Source organism: Diabrotica undecimpunctata, chromosome 4 (genome assembly GCF_040954645.1).
Source record: "Diabrotica undecimpunctata isolate CICGRU chromosome 4, icDiaUnde3, whole genome shotgun sequence".
NCBI lineage: Eukaryota > Metazoa > Arthropoda > Insecta > Coleoptera > Chrysomelidae > Diabrotica > Diabrotica undecimpunctata.
In genome coordinates, this window is record NC_092806.1 from 112,731,367 (window position 1) to 112,751,386 (window position 20,020).

The following is a 20,020-nucleotide window of genomic DNA, read 5'->3' on the forward strand; positions in this document are numbered from 1 at the left end:
CTTTTATTGGAACGACCACATCGAGCGTCATAGACGGGAGATGGTTCTTGATCATGGTTCTTCAAAAACGAAAAATGTTAAAGAATGCACCGACCACCGCACCCTAAGCCTGATGTATCACACTCTTAAAATGTTTTTAAAGATCATCCATAAACGCATTTACCAAATACTTGATATGGATATTGAAGATACCCAATTTGGATTCCGTAAAGGCGTAGGTACCCGTGAAGCTCTCTTTGCATTCAACTAATTCAAATATGCTTGGATGTGAACCAATATATGTACGTCTATTTCATAGATTACAACAAGGCTTTCGATAAAGTCCGCCACAAACAGCTAATGGACGTCCTCAAAGCAAAACAAATACAATACAATGACCTTCGAATTATAACAAATCTATATTATAAATAGCAGGTACACATAGGCATTATTGAACACACATCAGAAGTGTTCGAAATTAAAAGACGAGTGCGACAGAGGTGTGTATTGTCACAACTAATATTCAATGCATACTCACAAAAAATTATGACAAGAGCTCTTGATGGAGAAACAGTACGAATAAAGGTCAATGAAACACCTATTAACAACATTAGATATGCGGACGATACTATCATAATAGCAGACAACCTCCAAGACCTCCAAAAGCTAATGAACAAGATAGTTGAGTATGGAGAATAATAAAGACTATAGAGTATCAATAAACATCAAGAAAACTAAATTTATGAGGATATCAAAAACCCAAAATAATGATGAAAGCCTGACAATTAACGGTAAAACTTTAAAACAACTTGAAAACTACAATTATCTTGGCACAATAATTAATTATACAAACGATTACTCCAAAAAAATTAAAGTTCAAATAGAGAAAGCACGAACAAACTTCAATAAAATGAGAAAGGTACTTTATGCAAGAGAACTGAAATTAGACTTAGAGTTAGGCTGGCAAGGTGTTATATTTTCTCGACTCTGCTTTACGAGATATAAGCATGGACACTTAACGCGTCGACTACTAAAAAGTTGAAAGCATTTGAACTGTGGTTGTATAGAAGAATCCTGAAGATATCACAGACCGAGCATGTAACAAATAATGAAGTCATAAGAAGAGTCAACAAAAGAATAGAAATATTGGAAACCATCAAGACACGAAAGTTGCAATACCTGGGGCATGCAAGAGAAGTGTAGGAAGGAGAAGAATCTAATGGTTGCGTAACTTGAGGGAATGGTACGGATGCACATCAATCAAGCTATTCAGAGCTACAGCATCTAAGATCAGAATAGCCATGATGGCACATGAAGAAGAAAAAGAAGAATACACCAATACAAAGTAGCCAAACAGTAACAACGACTCGCCACGATCGTTTCACTATCCAAGTATAAAGGACGTTTTTAAGGCCCAAAAGCGTATTGTCAGATGTATTGCAGGTGTTCCGTATGGTTGGTCTTGTAAAAACCTATTTAGAGATTTAAATATATTAACAGTGTATGGAATTTACATTTTGGAATTATTGATACTAATTCATAAAAATAAAAGAACTTTTTTATGTAACAGTGATATTCACTCACACAACACAAAAAATAAGAGACAGTTTGTAGTGCCCTATCGACATTTAGAAATAAGTAGGAAGTCATCTACTGTCTCTGGTTTACTACTGTATAATCAACTTCCTCAAAAATTTAAAAACATTCATTCAACTACAGCTTTTAAAAACCAAGTCAAAGAGTACCTAGTGACCATGTGTCCTTATACATTAGGTGAATATTACCAGAGTGTATCTGTGAATGCCCAAGCTGCAACATAACCAAATTTAATATTATTTTAATTATATTATGATGTCCATATTGTACGTTTTATATGTATTTTAATGTTTTAAATATTTTTAGTGTATTGTTTTAATTTTTTTGTAATGACTTTATAGTGATTTATATTATACGTTGTAATTATTTAAAATTTATATTTATAATTTTAGTTTTGACTTGCTGTAAACCTTGTTGTAACTTACAGTCAAATAAACTATCTATCTATCTATCTATCAAGTAGCTAGAAGGGACTCTCCAATTTCTCGCATGCAGCTTTAAAGGCAACTTTTTGAAGCAACAGGTGTAAGTTGACCAAGGAATATACAACAGTAGACATTTACGGGATCCCGAGTTATCCAAGGAGCACAAGATTAATCGTGTGCTCATTCAACACCAAAACTGGAACATTGCATATTGGCAAACTGTGCTATTTTCAGACGAAACCAGAATTTGTGTAAAATCAGATGAGGACGAATTCGAGAATTTAGAAAGCAAGGAAGACATGCAAGAACGGAAACTACCAGATTTGTTCACAGATATAAAGCAGAAAGTGTCATGTTCTTGGAGGCATTATGATAGGTGAAACAACTCCTTTAATTTCCATCCATCATACTTTAACGGCTCGCAAGTATGTCGATTTGGTTCTAGAACTTGTAGTTAGGCTTTGGACAGGAGCAATGGAAGAAAATTTAATTTTCATGCCTGATAATGCACCTCTACATAACAGCAGAGTATACAAACTTTCTTGAAGCAGAAGATATCACTGTTCTTAAGTGGCCTGCTTGCCCACCCGACCTGAACCCTACAGAACATTTGTGGGCTTAAAAGAAGAATTAGAGCTCGCTGAGATAATTCACAAAACACCACATAGCTTGTACAAGCTGCTCTTGAAAAATGGAACAACCTACCACAACAGAATATCAACAATTTGTTTAGGAGCATGCCCACGCGAATTGACGCTTGTATTAGGGTGAGAGGTGGTAACACTGACTAATAAAAAACCATAAACAAATAAAAATCATTTAAACATTATTCGTTTTACATTGAAATTTTTTATGCTATTTACTTTTAAACAAACAGTTCCAATTTGTTATTTTTTATGTATTGGTGATTCAATTGCTTTAAAATAAATATTGTTTGACTTCGTATGTTGGAGTTTTTAGATTCGCTTGAAATAATCGGAAATTTCAGATGATTTCATATAAGTTTGGTTGTGTGTATACAGCCAACTACAGGAATTTCATTTTCCTTATGGATTTTCTTTTGCTAATTTTCTTTATTGTTTATACACGTTGTAACGTTAAATTTTTGCTCCGGCCCATTGGAAAGAGATGCAGGGACTGCTTAACGTCAATTTTCTCTGCCGCACTGGGGGAACGGGCCTGTATTGCAGTGCTCAATCTATATGTATTGTATGTTTATGACCTCAACGTATTTTATTATAAACCACATAGCTAGAATAAGTAATATCGCACTTGTTTCACAAAAAAATTAACTTTAGAATGAATATCAATATTTTAAGTTTTGTATAGGTATTCCATTTGGAATTATTCATATTCCATTTTGGTATACTTTGGAGGCACTTAAAATATTAATGAAGAAGTGCTTCTTTGGGGGTGCTATGCCAATGTCTTGGCAAAATGTGCATTGCGCAGGTACTTTTACTAAGCAAGAAAGGAGACAAACACAAACTCGAAAATTACAGACTGATAAGCCTGTTACTGCATCCGTACAAACTGCGTACCAAAATAATTACCAATAGATTATCAAATAAGTTGGATAGTTACCAGCCCGTTCAACAAGCGGGATTTCGCAAAGGTTATAGTACCATAGAACCATTACAGACAATACGGACACTTATAGAAAAGTGTAACGAATCCAATGAATCTCTACATTTGGCATTTGTGGATTACAATAATGCATTCGATTCCATAGAACTCTGTGTCGTATTAGAAGGAATGAATAACGCAAGGATTGATTCCAGATATACATTACTTGTATATGTAGTTGTATTCTACCAGTTATGACGTATGAAATAGAGACCGTGACACTTAAAGAGTTAACAGCCAAAAGATTAAGTACAACATAGATGCCATAGAAAGAGCTATGTTAGGAGTTTCTCCTAACCACTGGAGACCACGCGAGTACAGTCGTAGTAGAAGAAGACCACAAAAATGGAGGCTAGACGACATCAAAGCAAAAAAGAGGAAAACTGGCACCAAATAGCACAAAACAGAGAAGAGTTGAGAACTCATGGGGAGTTCTTTGTCCAAAAGTGGATGCAAACAGGCTAAAACAGAAGAAAAAGGTATTCCATTTAATCAGCTAGCTCTTCGTAATCCATCTAATAGGTGTCAAGGTATATTAGTTTTCTAAAAAATGGTTAAAACATGCCCCTCGCTTATGTACGAGTATCATTAATACTTCATACAGTAATGCAAGTCTTAACATGTTTGAAAAATGTAAAGTTTTCAACGAAAATATAAAAAATTATGATATATTATATCACTAAGGACGTGTAAGTTTCCCTCCTTTTGAGAGTTAACTAAAGCTATACTCTTTTAATCCAATGTCTACGTTAGAACAGACAATAATTATGAGGATCATTGAACCATTTCTATAATACCCATTTACCCGCTTATTAAATTGTCTCCGACTCTCTTCATTACCCATAACGACAAAGGGACCAACGTCAAGGGTAGCAAATATGGAAATAGACAGGAGCGTACTTAATTAAACTAATTGGCGAGCAACCAAGAATTAAATTTACCTTTTAACATAAATAATAGATACAATCTAAAATAAATAAACCGCAGTAATACTGAAATATGTGATAAGTATCTAACTAATATCATGGATCAACAAGATAATGTATCAAAGCAAATTTTTCCTCTTCTACACGTTAAAAAACTGTTAATTGATAATATTTTGATGTAACATTTTTTTTTGGCCTGTGTGTCCAGTTACGTCTCCATCTTTTCAAGTTCCGATTTCCGAAAGAGATTTTTTTTTCATTTTCCCTAATATAATCCACAAGTCTGCTTCCTGTTTTGACTATATGCTTTTAAGAGTGTTTATCAGTTTACTATTTGAATTGTTTTTGTATTCATCTAACAGCCACACAAAAGTTATTATTTTAGGTCATAGATTGCAAAAAAAAATTAAAATAAAAAATGAAGCAAGTTCCCTTTTTACTTTGCTATGAATATAATTAATTGATGGATTCGACCGATACTTGATGAAATTTCATTTTATCAAGCAATAAAACACTGAAAACTTTTGTTTTCAACACTTCCACAAAATTTGTTATCACTACAGCTGTTTCGGCAGAGTGCCTTTCTCAAGTATTTTTGATATGCGTCGTTAACACTTTTATAGTCGTTAACTGAATAAATTGAGAAGGGGAGTGTTCTCAAGTTGCTTATTCAGAATTATATCTGTATTTTTTAATTTGTTAATTTTCTAATTCTACTTTTATTCTAGTTAATTCTACCCGTTTGACCGATGTAAGTTTTTGGGCAAACGCCACATGTAAGTTTGTATACACTTATGTGCTTTTTATTAAGAACAAGAAGAGCCAAAAGAAAAAGCACTTACACAGTGGTGTATACAAACTTACATGTAGAGAATGCTCAAAAACTTACATCGGTCAAACGGGTAGAACCTAAAAAACGGATAACAGAACACAAAAAGGCTTTCTATATTAAAAAATAAATGTTATAAATAGAATCGTACGCTTTGAATGTGATTTAAATTTCCGCAAGTTTACGCTGTGGCAGTTTTGACATTCTTATCCAGCTATGCCCTTTTCTACCATGGCTCGTTTGGCCAGGGATATCCTTTCAATTCTAGCTATGTCGTAGATATATATTATATAAATGAAGATGGGCCTTTTTTGCTTTAAGTTATACGAAAAAAGTTATTCTTTATAAAGTTCTGCATGTTCTAAAACCTAAAATACAATCATCAGATATTAATTTTTTCAGTCGTATACGCAGTTTGTCAAAAAATACGAATTTTATAAAGGGTATTGCTTTTTAGTTTAGAGTTGTATTTTATGAAGAATTGTTGCGTGAATGATCCTAATATAGTATAGTATCTAAAACAAGTTAAACGGGTAAACAAGGTAAACTCAAGGTAAAAGTAAAACAAGGTAAACTCAAACAAATAGAAATTTTTACACAATACATTACACAGTACAGGAAAAATTGCCACTTGTAGAAACAGAAGTAATTATTAAATTGGTCTACTGTTATAAATTTTGATGTTTAATTGTTAGACAATTTGTAAAAACAAAATAGGCTCAGAAAAAAATATGAATATTAAATTTATCTTTATACCATTATTATAAAAATATATTTACTTATTTAGAAAATATAATTTATTAGCTGCTGAACGGGACAGGCGGAAAAGTGCGGGATGCGAGACGGAAAAAAAGTCTGTCCCGCGTGAAACCTTACCAGTGATGTTGAAAAATTTCATGTTAGTGCCTTTACTATGTTAGGAATATAAACTATACTTTTATAATCGTTTTTAAACATTGCATAAATATTGTAAACACGTCAAAAGTTATTTATTGCGGAGTGCGGAGTAGTGGCTAATAGTGGGGGATTTCAAATTATTTTGAAAGTCAATTAGCTATACTTTATAGAAATATTGGACATTTAGTATAAGCCTAAGGCCTAAGATATATGTTTTCGATTAGTTGAAATGAAATTTTCGTTTGATTTTTGCATATTTTTGTTCAGAAATTGTTTATAAATAAACTATTGTTACAATATTTTTTTACAAATGTAAAGCATTAAAAAACAAATTACGTACATCGATAAATATTATTCATGTTTTATCCATATTATCCATTATTAATAATCAAAAACCTCTTTAAAAAACTTTGTTTCCGGGACTTTCGGCCACGTTTTCAATATTTCGTTCCACTATGTAATTTTTAAAAACACACTGCAATCTGCAAAATTTTTCAGAACCGGTCCTGTCTGGAAAACCTCGGTGCACGAATGCAAGCAGCAATGACACGGTGGTATATTTCGTCTATGGGTTCCTTCAAAAGCCGAAAAGGTCGTATACGTAGTGAAGTGGCAATCGTGAAAGGGCCCAATAGACCATTATCAGAGCCAACGGTGATTAATCTACACAAATGGACCCTTATACCCGCTGCCAATCACTTGTATTGCTTGTTTGATTTTAACCCGTAATTCACTTGATTTATCCTCTGTAGCGAGGATAATCAAACTGTGTATTAGTCAGGTTTTGATCTCAAATAATGTATTTACTTTGGAAATCAGGCACATTCGGAGTTGGACAATGCCGTTGTGGTACAATGAATCGATTCTGATAAGGTAGTTTTGCACACGAACTGTATAAGCTATTAGCTCATACAAGAATATTACATTCAGTACAACGAAATTAATCGTATCAACGAAAGTAGTTGCAATTACCAAAAGAAAATAAAACAGAACAGTTTTTTGGATTATTGAGAAAATATTGAAAAATTGAAAGATTTAAAAGAAATAATCAAGTATATCATATTTTGAAGATCTAAATAGACTAAAATATCATATACAAAATATTAACTAATCTGCATGGTTTTACAATTGTAGGAGTCAGTGTAAAAAGTGGTTAAATCACATTTTTATGTTTCTGAGTTATAGGAGTTTTATTATATGGTTCCCACATCTAGATTTTTAAAAACCAGCATGTGTAATTTTTTTAAATACACTCGCGATCATAAAATCCGGGTCACCTTGAAAATTTCAAATTTCTTGAATATTTTTGCATCTGGTGCAGTAATAACCTTTTTTTAGGCTAATGTATTTTTTATTTGTCATCAATGTTTGTTTTGAAAGAAAGAAAAAACGGTTTTTTTATTGTTTTTATTGAAAAAGCAGAAAACAAACCAAATTGTTGAAACAGACATACGAAAGAAAAAATGAAAAATACAGAACGTGGTAAAACATCAGTGGAATTTCAATGACTAATATCGTGTATTGCCTCCCCTTTCTCTAATAACCTCTTGCAGACGACGAGGCATATTCTCAATTTTCCTCCGGATTACATATTGTGGTATGTTATTCCACTCTCTCACTAACAGATCCTTAAGCTCCTGTGCGTTGTTAGGAGGAGGTGTATGGGTTTGAATACGTTTTTTTCAAATCGTCCCAGAGATGTTTGATGGGATTCAGATCCGGAGATCTAGCTAGCCAGGGTAACCTCGTAATTCCAACCTTGTCCAAGTATTGCATACTGATCCTGGCAACCTGCGGTCGCACGTTGTGCTGCATAAAAACTGCGTCTTCTCTAAACCCTGCCATAGTGGGCATAACATGTTCTTCCAGAATCTCCGTAATGTTCCTTCGTGCAGTTAAGGACCCATTTTCGATGAAGGGTAATTCTGTGCGGAAGTCGAAAGATACACCTCCCCTAGCCATGACCGAGCCTCCACCAAATGGAATTCTTGGAGCAATGCAAGCTTGTGAAAATCGTTCACCGGTTCTCCTCCAAACTCTTACACGTCCATTGGATCCAGTTAGGCAGAAACGGGATTTATCTGAGAATAACACTTTGCTCCAATCATTAATTCCCCAATGCGCGTATTTTCGAGCAAAAGCTAGTCGTGCAACTCGATGCGCACGGCCAAGTGGCGGTCCTGTAGACATTACCCGAGAAGATAGTCCAGAAGAACGAGGTCTTCTCCTGACTGTTGCAACGCTAACATTGCAATTTCGTACTTCCTGTAGGTAATTTCGATGCATAACCGCAGTTGAGGTCCGGTTTCGTAAAGCCTGAAACACAAGGAAACGGTCATCTCGTGCCGTGGTCGTTCTTCTTCGTCCAGAGCCAGGTCGTCTGGTTAGCAAACTCGTCTTCTGAAAGCGTTGAAGCACTCGTTGAACCGTAGAAAGGCTTACGCCAACAGTTCTTGCGACTTGCCGTTGAGTGTGACCGTCTTCCACAAACGCAACAATGCGTGCCCTTTCAACAACAGTCAAGGCATTTTTGGCAAAAAATAAACAATAATAAACACTAATAATGACACTAATAAACACTAATGGTGTCAATAATAAACATTTAAAACAAGCGGCAGTTACAGGTACCGTTCATTTTGGAATATCCATATTGGAATTCTTTGTTACAAAGGTAACCCTAAGCCGACAACAATTCTCAGAAACATGCATTAGTTTGAATTTGTGTTATTATTATTTACGATAAAGCTCGTTAAAAATGAAATAACGCCGATTTTCAAGGTGACCCGGATTTTATGATGGCGTACTTTATACACCTTTAAGCTATTATATTGGCAGATGCCACATTTAGAAATTTATTTATTTATTTTATTTATATGCAAAAAAAATGTTTTTAAATATTGGCTTGATAACTTTTTGTGAAAAAAAAAACAAATAAAATTAATAAAAACTGGAATTATGTCAAAAATTGTTTTCTAAAAATTTTAAGTGTAAATTTTACTCACATTACTCCAGGGGTCAGTAAAGTCACCGTGGCCTTTTCAATTTTGTTGGGTCCACCCTCAAGTTTTTTTTATGTATTTTTGGCTGCTGATTACGAATTTCGAGGTTGGATGAAAAAGAGATAGAAATATCTTTTTCAAATTAAATTTGTTCATTTCTTTAATAAATGTTATAAAGAAAAATACAACTTCAAACGGGTATAACTTTAATACAAATAAAGTTAAAGTAATTTAACAAATGTCTGAAAGTCTATAAATTAAGCTTTAAAATGAGACTTTATAAAGCTCATTTGCACGTGTAGAAACTTACCATGTTACGATCGCAAGCTTCGAAAAATACGTATTTTGAAAGCTTTTGGCACTAATTTTACAATATCTTGAGTTATAATTATTGGATTAAAGTTAGGTAAACGCCATTTTCTTTGTTTTTTTTTTTTTTTCAAGGGACAAATTTGATTAAAAAAAAAATTCTAGCACTTGTAGTTTACTAGCTATAGCCTTATAAACAATTAAATTGTTTATAACAATTTTTTGATCACTCGGAACGAAATCAACCATCGAAATTCGTAATCAGCAGTTCAAAACTTTATTCCCAGTGTCATGACAGTTAGCAGTAGCCACATTTTCGACATCAAAAAGAGTCTTCGAATAAATTTTAATAATGCCTTAAATAACCAGTTTGACAAGTTTTGTAACAGCTTTAAACTTTTTGGGTTTCATTTAAGTATCTAATAACATATTCCCATGAAGTACTGCTAAAAATGTGCCTGTTCTTACGGAATTTTTCTGTTGTGACTCTCTTGTTTGAATGTGTTTCCTGCTTTTAAATTTAACGAATTCATTTTGGAGATACCAGTTACGGAATTCTTGACAGATGAAATCACCAATTATTTATAACATTTTACTTTAAGTACTCTATCGCCTGGAGTACTTTAGGTACTCTACTCTCGCTTGATCTCGGACTGTGTTGAACGAATACACATTCACAAAGATAGATTCTTTTTTGAACATGTTGAGTGCATTTAAATTACCTCAAGGACTCTACTTTAGTTCCTAATAGCTCCGACCAGCAAATCAAAATTGGAGCGTTCATAAACTCCTCGCGATTCATCTTTCTTTCTTTCTTTGTACGTCCATCAAACAGAACGAAAATTTTGTTTGAGTGGTCTCTTGACGAGGTAAGCCTAAAAATTCATTTTCTCTTATCTATTTTCTAATAAATATTTATTTTAGACCCTTACCGGGAGCCCTAATAGTTTCTAGAACTATGTTTATTCGTCCGAGGTTATCTAAATAGCTATGGATTTATGGTATGTGTTCTGAAACCAACAATTCGAAAAATATCCCGTTTGCTTAGCCACCCAATCCTATATATTTTTATGGTGGATATTATGTTCCGCTGCGATAGATTTAACGTTTCTGTAGCCCGAGTATCTAAAAGTTAAATAAAGGATATATATATATATATATATATATATATATATATATATATATATATATATATATCCTTTCTACACGCCACACAAGCATTTGGATAATTCAGGTTGCACCCATTTTATATTTTTTTATTGCACAGTGAAGATTATCTATGAACTAAATAACAGTGAAGTGATTTATTATTGATCTTTTAATTACAATAAAAATCTACTTTCCACTTAATATACAAAGGTATTTTTTTATTGAACGAATTTCGAAGTTTGGGATAAAGTATAATTTTATTTTCATACATTTCTCATTCATAATCTAATGCCAAGATATAAAATGTTTATTTTCTTACGATGTGATTTTAATTTTAGTTTCGTAATTAATATAATAACTTCTCATTTGTAATTTAATGCCGTAAAGACAGATTTGTTTATTTCTGTTCTGGAATAACGTCACTTTTTAACGCAGAATCTTTTAATAACCTTTTGTTCCTTACAAAATAATAAAGGTTAACTTCTTTGCGTAAGATAATACAAAGAGCTTCTATATGATTTTTGAAGGAACCGCACTCAAACTCTCCGACACGAACAGAAAGACATAGATTGTTTTTGCACTTAAGTAAATAGTTTGCTCAAGTTACAATATCCAAAGCAAATGTTAAATTGCTCATTAAATAACTTCGCAAAAATCCCATATGAGACTATTATCAGAATGTGTGTTAAAATTTTTAACTAGTTTATTGATTCGATATAGTCTAGACCCCATCTATTCGATTAGGGTGTAGGTATTTTCTAATGCGGCTATCAGATTTGATATTGGTAATTCAGCAGTAAATTTTCTGACCTTTTCAAGAGATTTTGATGGCGTTCTATTTAGTCCGGTGGCGTGACGGCCTCTATTGTCTGCTGGATGAGCTTCAGATCTAATCTTTTTCAGTTCTCTAATCTAGATTTGAAAATCCGGCAGACATGCTTTTTGATATAAAGACACTTTCCTGTTTTCAGAATTATTCCTAACCCCATAGGAGAAGATTTACCAAAATCAAAATATTTCTCGAAGATTGACTGATAGTATAGTAGACTTTTATAGTGCGATTCTTAAGCTGGTAACTCAGCAATAAATTTTCTGATCTTTTCGAGATATCTTGGTCGCGTTCTGTTTGGCCTGGTGGCATGACGGCCTATATTGTCTGCTAGATGAACTGCAGTTCTAATTGTTTACTCTAATCTAGATTTCAAAATCCATCAGACAGTTAAAAATGCTTTTTGACATAAAGACACTTCTCCAATTTTAGAATTGGAAACCAACCTCATAAGAGGAGACTTCCAAAATCAGATATTTTTCTCGAGGATACTTCGGTACAATTTTAAAAAATTCACTGATAAAAGCTACACACAAACCTTAATTTATTGAACAAACTTATAGGTTAGAAAATCTGTGTCAGCAGCAAAAACTTGTCAAGTTCAAGTACTTGGACAACAGCGACTTCTTGCACTGAAATGATAATTGATTAAAATTTCAACATATGGGATTGTGCCCAGTATGGGACGCTTTTATTACAAATCTGACTTCGCCAAATGATATTACAAATGAGTTTATATAGATATCGCCATTTAACTTAATAAAAGAAAAAAGATGGAGTTTGCTACTTTTTGCACTGACCCATACAATGGCGCTTTTCCTGATACATTTTGCGTTTTATTAAAAACTGCGAAGTTAGTCAAACATTAGGAATGCGATCAAAATGCAATGACATAAATACAATCCAGAAATAAATATTTGTCAAGTAGCAGGGTTAGATTGTACTCTTAACCCAATCAGTGGCAACTTATTTTCTAAAAAATGAAAAGACTGATATGTTTTTGTACATACTGACAAATCAAAAGTTGAAAAAGGGGAAGTATTTTTGAAGATTGTAAAAGATTTTAATTCCTAGCTGAGCTCTTTCGGCCTACAAAGCCATCTTCGGAGCTATGCTACAAGAGAGCAATGAAGAAAATAACTAATTTTAATTTAACAATGATTCACTTACGTCAAATATAAAGTATCCTACTATCATGGGGTAAGCAGAAAATTGCTGGATAATTTTTTTTTTTAAACAATGAAACTGATGATGATGAATGATGAACTTATTTTTTGTTAAAACTTTTGGGAGAAACATTTTTAGCTGTTGTTTGTTGTCCAAAATATAAGCATTCTCTATTTAGAAATGATTAAAACGTTCTTTATATAGAACTCTTCAAACCAGGAAAATTATAATTATCGATTTTTATCATTTTTACAAGAATTTATAAAAATAATACGATTCCTCCACAAACTTCGAATACAATATAACATAAAATGCAAATACGCTGTGTCATAAGTAATGCTATTAATGATTTTCAAACGGAGCATAAAATAAACTTTGGAGCCACTCTGTATCTATGAAATGCCCTGTGAATGTAACAATTTTTACGTGGTAGAAACCGCAACACTACTAAGTATCAGGATACACGAGCATAAAACATACATCAAAAACAGAGACCTCGACAAATCCCAGATACACAGGCATGCCTGGGACAAAAAAAAAACACAGAGTACAACGGAAATATGCGTCAAACAAACAGACATGAAAAAGAGAACAATCAAAGAAGCAACTCCCATCTTACTTAATGAAGAAAAATATGTAGCAAACCCATTAGCAGAATGTAGCAGGCTCTAGTTGCCAATACTAAATGAAGAAGTCAGCATTAAGAATACACAAACATTTATGGATTAATAGAACAAAGATTCATAATCTACACATACATAATACAATAAATAAACACACAACAGATCAGATTTTGATATCGACTCTAAGGTGCAACATCAACTCCCGAATTTTCAACTCATAACATGGCTATATACTTAGATTAAAGAAACCAGTTTAAACCGGTTTCGTTAATCTAAGGCTATATACGTGCAAGATCGAGGCTGGGTAAGTCGCCTGTCAAATTTCTGCAAAAAATATCCAAGGTCATGGAGTGTCTTCCTTGAATCAACACCTAAAGGAATAAACGGGGACTTGATAAGTAGTCTCCACATTAACGTTTAATAAACATATTTTAATGTTATTTGTATTATTTGTATTTTCATGTAAAATTTGTAATGTATAGCATTTTCCTTAATTTGTGTCATAAGCTAAACAAAAACCGTCTAAGAAATTGATATGTTCTAGGACCTACATGAGTACTTACCGTCAAGTTGACATTACATATAGATGGCCCCGATAACAACAACCGCACGATGTCAACATTTCCGGACCAAGCTGCCAGATGAAGAGGTGAGGAACCTTTGCTATCAACAATGTTTGTTGATGCATCATGTTCCAGGAGCAACTTCACAATTGCTCTGTAAAAAAAAGTCAACCATATAATTAAAAGAAATCAAAAGTTTGAACGGAATAGTTCATTCAAAATGATTGCCTATATTTACATCTTAATACCTAGATGGAGATGGGATTTTAGTGTTCCTGCTTTTTATGGCCAGCTAAAAACTAAAGATATCAATCTTTTCTCTGGTTGTGTAGTTTTGCGCATCATTAGTAATTCCCATTTTGTAATCCCTCATTATTAAGATTATTTATAAATGAACTAAGTACCGCACTGTGATATTATGCAGCAATAAGTATACCTTAAAAAAATGGTACCCATCAATCTGGGTCCGTACTGTCTAACTTAAGGGTCCATGTAGAATCATTCCCCACCAAAGTACATCACTATACAGGAAAGAAAGCAATTATTTTTCAGCTAATATGAATTTAAAAATCATGTACGACATGTTCATTAAGGAAGAACATAGTTTCCTTATTTCAACATTGGGAACTGAAAAAAGACTCTCCTAAAAATTTTTTTGGACATATTTCAAGGAAAACTACCCTTCTATTGGCTTTGCCCGACCAATTAAAGATGCATGTGTTACATGTGAGAAACTAAATTTAAAAATAAAAAGTCCTATTTTGAATGAGAATGCAAAGCGAACAGCTGCCGCTGAGCTAACAGTACACAAGCGTAAATCTAAAAAGTTCTATGCATCACTGAAAGAAGTGACCACGCAGTGTGTCAGTAAGCCTGAAGAAAATGTTGGCATCTGCATAGATTTTATGGCCAACATATCTCTACCTTGTATTCCTGTCTTAGATACCTATTACCTTAAACAGCTCACTGTAAACGTCTTTGGTGTGCATAATCTCGCGACACGGGAATGTACAATTTTTATCTATCATGAAGGTGAAGGGAGTAAAGGCTCAAACGAAGTTTGTACTATGTTAGATTGGTACATAAAAAACAAAATTGGCAGTTGTGTAAAAAACCTTTATCTGTTTGGGGACAACTGCGCAGAGCAAAATAAAAATAATACTATGATTCGCATGATGATGTACTTGTGTGAGATAAAAAAGTTTAATGAAGTTAAACTAACCTTTCCTGTTAGGGGCCACTCTTTTATGCCATTTGGCAGAGATATTGGCATTATCAGAAAATTAAAGCAAGAACGATATTATACTATTAATGAGGTTGAAGAGCTTATAATAAAATCATCAAAAATTGACGGCAAATTTTCTCTGATTAAAATGACTGCTGATGATTTCATTGACTTCAGTTCATGGTGGCCCCAGTTTTATAAAAAAAAACCTGCCTAAGTGATGATTCGTATGGCAAAAATGTCCCAAGAAACCAGAAAAGGACTTTTGAAATATCACAATACAGAGAAATGACTTTTTCATCAAAAAATCCTAACACAGTTCAATGTAAGATGAACATCGGCGGCTTCAAATGGATGAATTCAAACTACGGAATGCAGTACAACCAATTCAGGCTCCTACTAGAAGAGCATAATTCAACTGTACTTCCAATTAACAACAAGAAAATGGAAGACATAAAGAAAACATTGGTATACATCCCGGAAGAAAAAATTAATTTTTGGAATCCGATTTTGTCATGGCCAATTAGACCGGCATTTACAAAAGAAAACTAAAAACAACTGAAATTTACTTCAAAGTTTTAATTTATGATTTAATTGCTTTATTTCATGTATAGGACATTGTTTTATTTCATTAAAATTCATTCTCATAAAATATTCTGTTTGTATATTGATTGTTTTCATTAGAACTTTTTAAAGTTTCTTGTTTACGGCAGCAAGGAAACATGTCCTTAACAAAAAGAAATTCTCTACCCTCCCCTCTTAAAATATTTAAATAATTCATAAGTATGTAGTAGTCCAGAATGCCCAATCACATAAACCTTAAATGCAAAAAAATTAATACCAGTAGTGTGTTTAGGTTTACCAAGTTTTTTGTCTCTCCTGAAAAATTGGCAAAACTGGACTTGTTGCCTTTCTGCAGTTAGCGATTCATATAAATATATTTGGTAGGTCTGAGAATAAGTTGTATATTTTTCATACCTCTAAGGGGTAAGGGTGGTTTACCCATACCCATACATTTTTTTTTTATTTTTTATCGGCATAGCTCGCAACAAGAAAAAAATATATATAATAAAATATGTGTATAAGATGGAAGGCAGACGTATATACGTATTTCTAACTATTGGTCCTCTTCAGTACGGTGCAGCCAAGTTAGAAAAGGAGCATATTAACTAGGGAAAGGATCACTACAGGAGCAATGCGACCAATTTGTGTGTCGACCATGCACTACGTGGATGTGTTGGTTGTTGCTCTGGAAACCTCAGAGTCTTCTAACATTATTCCCACAAATTGGTCGCATTGCTCCTGTAGTGATCCTTTCCCTAGTTAATATGCTCCTTTTCTAACTTGGCTGCACCGTACTGAAGACGACCAATAGTCAGAAATACGTATATACGGTTGCCTTCCATCTTATACACATATAAATATTTTTATTTATTATAAATATTTTTTTTCCTTGTTGCGAGCCCGATATCTTATACCTTTATTTTACTATTAACTCGGATTAACCTTTTTCTTGTTATATATATATATATATATATATATATATATATATATATATATATATATATATATATATAAGGGAAAGAAGCAAATCTTTGCTCTAACAAACAAAAACACCAAAATTGCAGACAGAAATGAAATAATACAACTCGTGACTAAATTCTACAGCGTTCTATACAAAGTCACTGAAACACTTGAAGAAGCAATCAGTAACCAAGAAGACCAAGTAAAATCGACAATTACACAAATGAAAAGCGGTAAAGCAGCTGGAGTAGATGGCATAACAGTGGAAAGACTTAAATACGCTGACAAAAAACCTGGAAAATCTTAGCTTGAATATTTACGAACTGCCTAAGATCAAGGTGCATACAATACTACTGGAATACAGCAAACATAATTCTCATTCATTAAAGACATTCACAAAGATCATCAACAACAAATTAACAAATGCATTATATGCTGCACAAGCGCAAGAGCTCGCAAGAGCGCAAGCTGGCTTCAGAAGTGGATTCAGTACCATGGATAATATCCATACGCTTCGAGAAGTAATGAGTAGAGCTAAAGAATATGAAATACCGCTAGCACTAACTTTCATAGATTTCGAGAAGGCTTTCGATTCTATATCGCAAAGCAGTAATAGACCAACCAAGGTATTGATACACTGTACATAGAAACTTTAGCAAATATATACAGACAAGCAAAAGACTAGGGTAAAAATTTATGAAAACACTCCAGAATTTCCCACTACCAGAGGCGTCCAAGGAGACGCAATATCATCAAATCTCTTCACTGCAACTATAGCAACTCTAGAAAATGTATTCTGCAAAATGAACTGGCAGAACAAATGAATGTCCATTGATGGGGAACACCATCTAAGATTTGCGGACAACATCGTTCTGATTTCTAACAATCCTGCACAACTACAAGAACTTATAAACGACCTAAATGCAGCTAGCAATGAAGTTAGCCTAACAAAGAAATTGACAAAAACATAAACCATGTACTAGTGTATGTCCAAGATGTAATAATAAATAACACTGCACTTGAGACGGTAGAAGGGTATGTATACCTGGGACAGTTAATACATAATTCTGGCTCCTTAATCCCCAAAATTCAGTTATATTCAAATCAAAGATGCCAATTCACCTCAAGAAAACAGCATTCGATCAGTGTATACCACCAATCATGACATAGGGCTGCGAAACTTAGACACTAAAGAAAGAGATAATATCGAAACTCAAAGTCACTCAAAGGTTAATGGATTGAAATCGGATTCGATATCTTATCGTGAAATACGTTGCTCGCTAATTTAAATAACACATACGAACGTCATGAGTTAACTCTGTACTACAGAATTAGGTTTAAGTGCGAAATATCCAAAAGCTGATTTCAGCTATTACAGAAAGATGAAAGAGAAGAAATTAAAAGGAAAAAATAAAAGAAGTTTAGCAGTTAAAGCATATAAACTCTAAAAATGTTTAATTTTATTTTAAAATTTCAAAGAAAACAAAGAACTCTTACTTGTGTCCATTTAAGGCTGCGTGGTGTAGTGAAGAATATCCACTACTATCCTGGACGTTTGCTCCTGGACCTCTCCGAAGGCTGTAACAAAAAAAGACTATTAATCTTTTCATAGTTTCACAGCCAAACGATGTGTCCGATATTATACAAAATGTTTCACATGTAAATACATATACAGATAATAGGTTAAACAAATCCTGAAGGGGCTTAAACCGCCGACAGAAGTGTAGTCATTGTTATTTTCTTAATTGGTAAATATATTTATGTTCAAAACACAAAATATTCCGTTTTATTTAAATTAAAATTTTACATATTTTATCATAATGTACATTTATTTGTCATTTAAAAATAATAAATAACACATTCTATATAATGTAGTAGCAAGTAGTTATCAATTTTATTAGTCACTCGCACGCAGTTAAAAAAAAGTAAAAGGTAATTCTTCTAATTGTGACTATTAATAGATGAATCTGGTTTAGGTTGATATTAAAGAAAGAAACAATTTCGCAATAGTTCGTGTAACAGCAAAATATCAGCGAGGGAATTCCAAGAAACGTGGCGTTTCCATTTTAAAACAATATTAAAAAGAACCGGAAATTTATATAATACATAATCGATTAAAAACATATTCCAAAGTATAATCAACAAATACTATACAGATTAGTCACACTGAGGTAAAGCTTGTTGCAACAAAGAATATATTGTGTATTGGTACCACCGTCGATTTTATATATTAAATACATGCTTCGAAACAAAACACAAGTGAGATTATTCGTTTATAAAGAACAAAAACATGTTGAATAACCCCAAGATCCCAAATGCCAACAACATTGGTAATAGTCTAGGCGCCAGGGGTTTGAGTATGCAATTTTATGTCCCTTCGGTAACTTGACGATTTTTATGTTGTTTAGTAGAGCGTAGAATCGATTTCTCGAGGGTACCATGCTTAAAGCTGGTCAGATAATTTGTTACTAACAATTTAATTGTTTTTAAATGATTGATTCTCCTAAACTATTAGAGATATTTAAACCTTAAGTGGGTATTGTGGGGTCCCAGTGGATCCCAGGACAAATAATATGCGTTGTGTATATAGTTTTGCTACTAATTAATAGATGGCATTGTGACTTTATGTAATCTTCTATTATTATTATTTCCATGGTTTAATATGCAACACGTGTTAAAATAAATTCTAATTTACAGAAACACTAACGAAAAATCGCGGGTAGCGGGTAGACACTTTTCTACGATTCTGGTGGAAAATAGGTCTACTTCAGGAAAGCGTCCCTGCGCACGCGAGCCATGCTTTGCTCCCAATTCCTTACTGAGAGAAATCATGTCCCATTCCTTTATCCTCCCAAAATCTAGTTTCCTACTTCCTATCCCTCCCTGGTGAAGGGCAGCAGCAATCATCAGTACCAGTTCAAGGCGTAGAGGAAATGATCCTTGACCGGCTTGAAACTGGATTACCACAAGCATGACTGGAGAAGTTTAAATGGTTGTGGTACTGCGATGTGAAAGGCAACGGTAAAACCAATCCTTTATATTTTCCACAAATCTAAATCGCAGACGAGAAAAATAAAATGGCCTCAGTCCGGGGCACCCCTTAAATGGGGAGAGGGTGCGAAGAATCCCCCCGTCAACTTCCCAAGAAAGTGGACAGAGAAAGTGGACAGAGAAAGTGGACAGAGAATGAATAGTACGCATCGCCACCTGGAACGTACGCAGCTTATTTATGTCCGGGAAACTGGCAAACACTGAAGCCGAGGTGGTAAGACTGAAAATAGACATCTTGGGAATAAGTGAAGTAAGATGGCCTGGATCAGGAGTACAAAAAACAAAACATGGATACATATACTA

The 20,020-nt window shown here is 33.6% G+C and overlaps 1 protein-coding gene across 2 annotated transcripts in view; it reads right to left on the bottom strand.

Annotated features, from left to right (window-relative positions):
* The window catches only part of LOC140439857 (ankyrin repeat and sterile alpha motif domain-containing protein 1B-like), a 192,851-nt gene that overhangs the window by 144,330 nt on the left and 28,501 nt on the right, over positions 1–20,020 (bottom strand). For both annotated transcript variants that reach the window (XM_072530012.1, XM_072530013.1), the window contains exons 2-3: positions 18,164–18,244; positions 13,918–14,071 (exon numbers count right to left, since the gene is read on the bottom strand). In XM_072530012.1, coding sequence (XP_072386113.1) covers positions 13,918–14,071; positions 18,164–18,244 — 235 coding nt within the window. The remainder of the gene's footprint in view (positions 1–13,917; positions 14,072–18,163; positions 18,245–20,020) is intronic.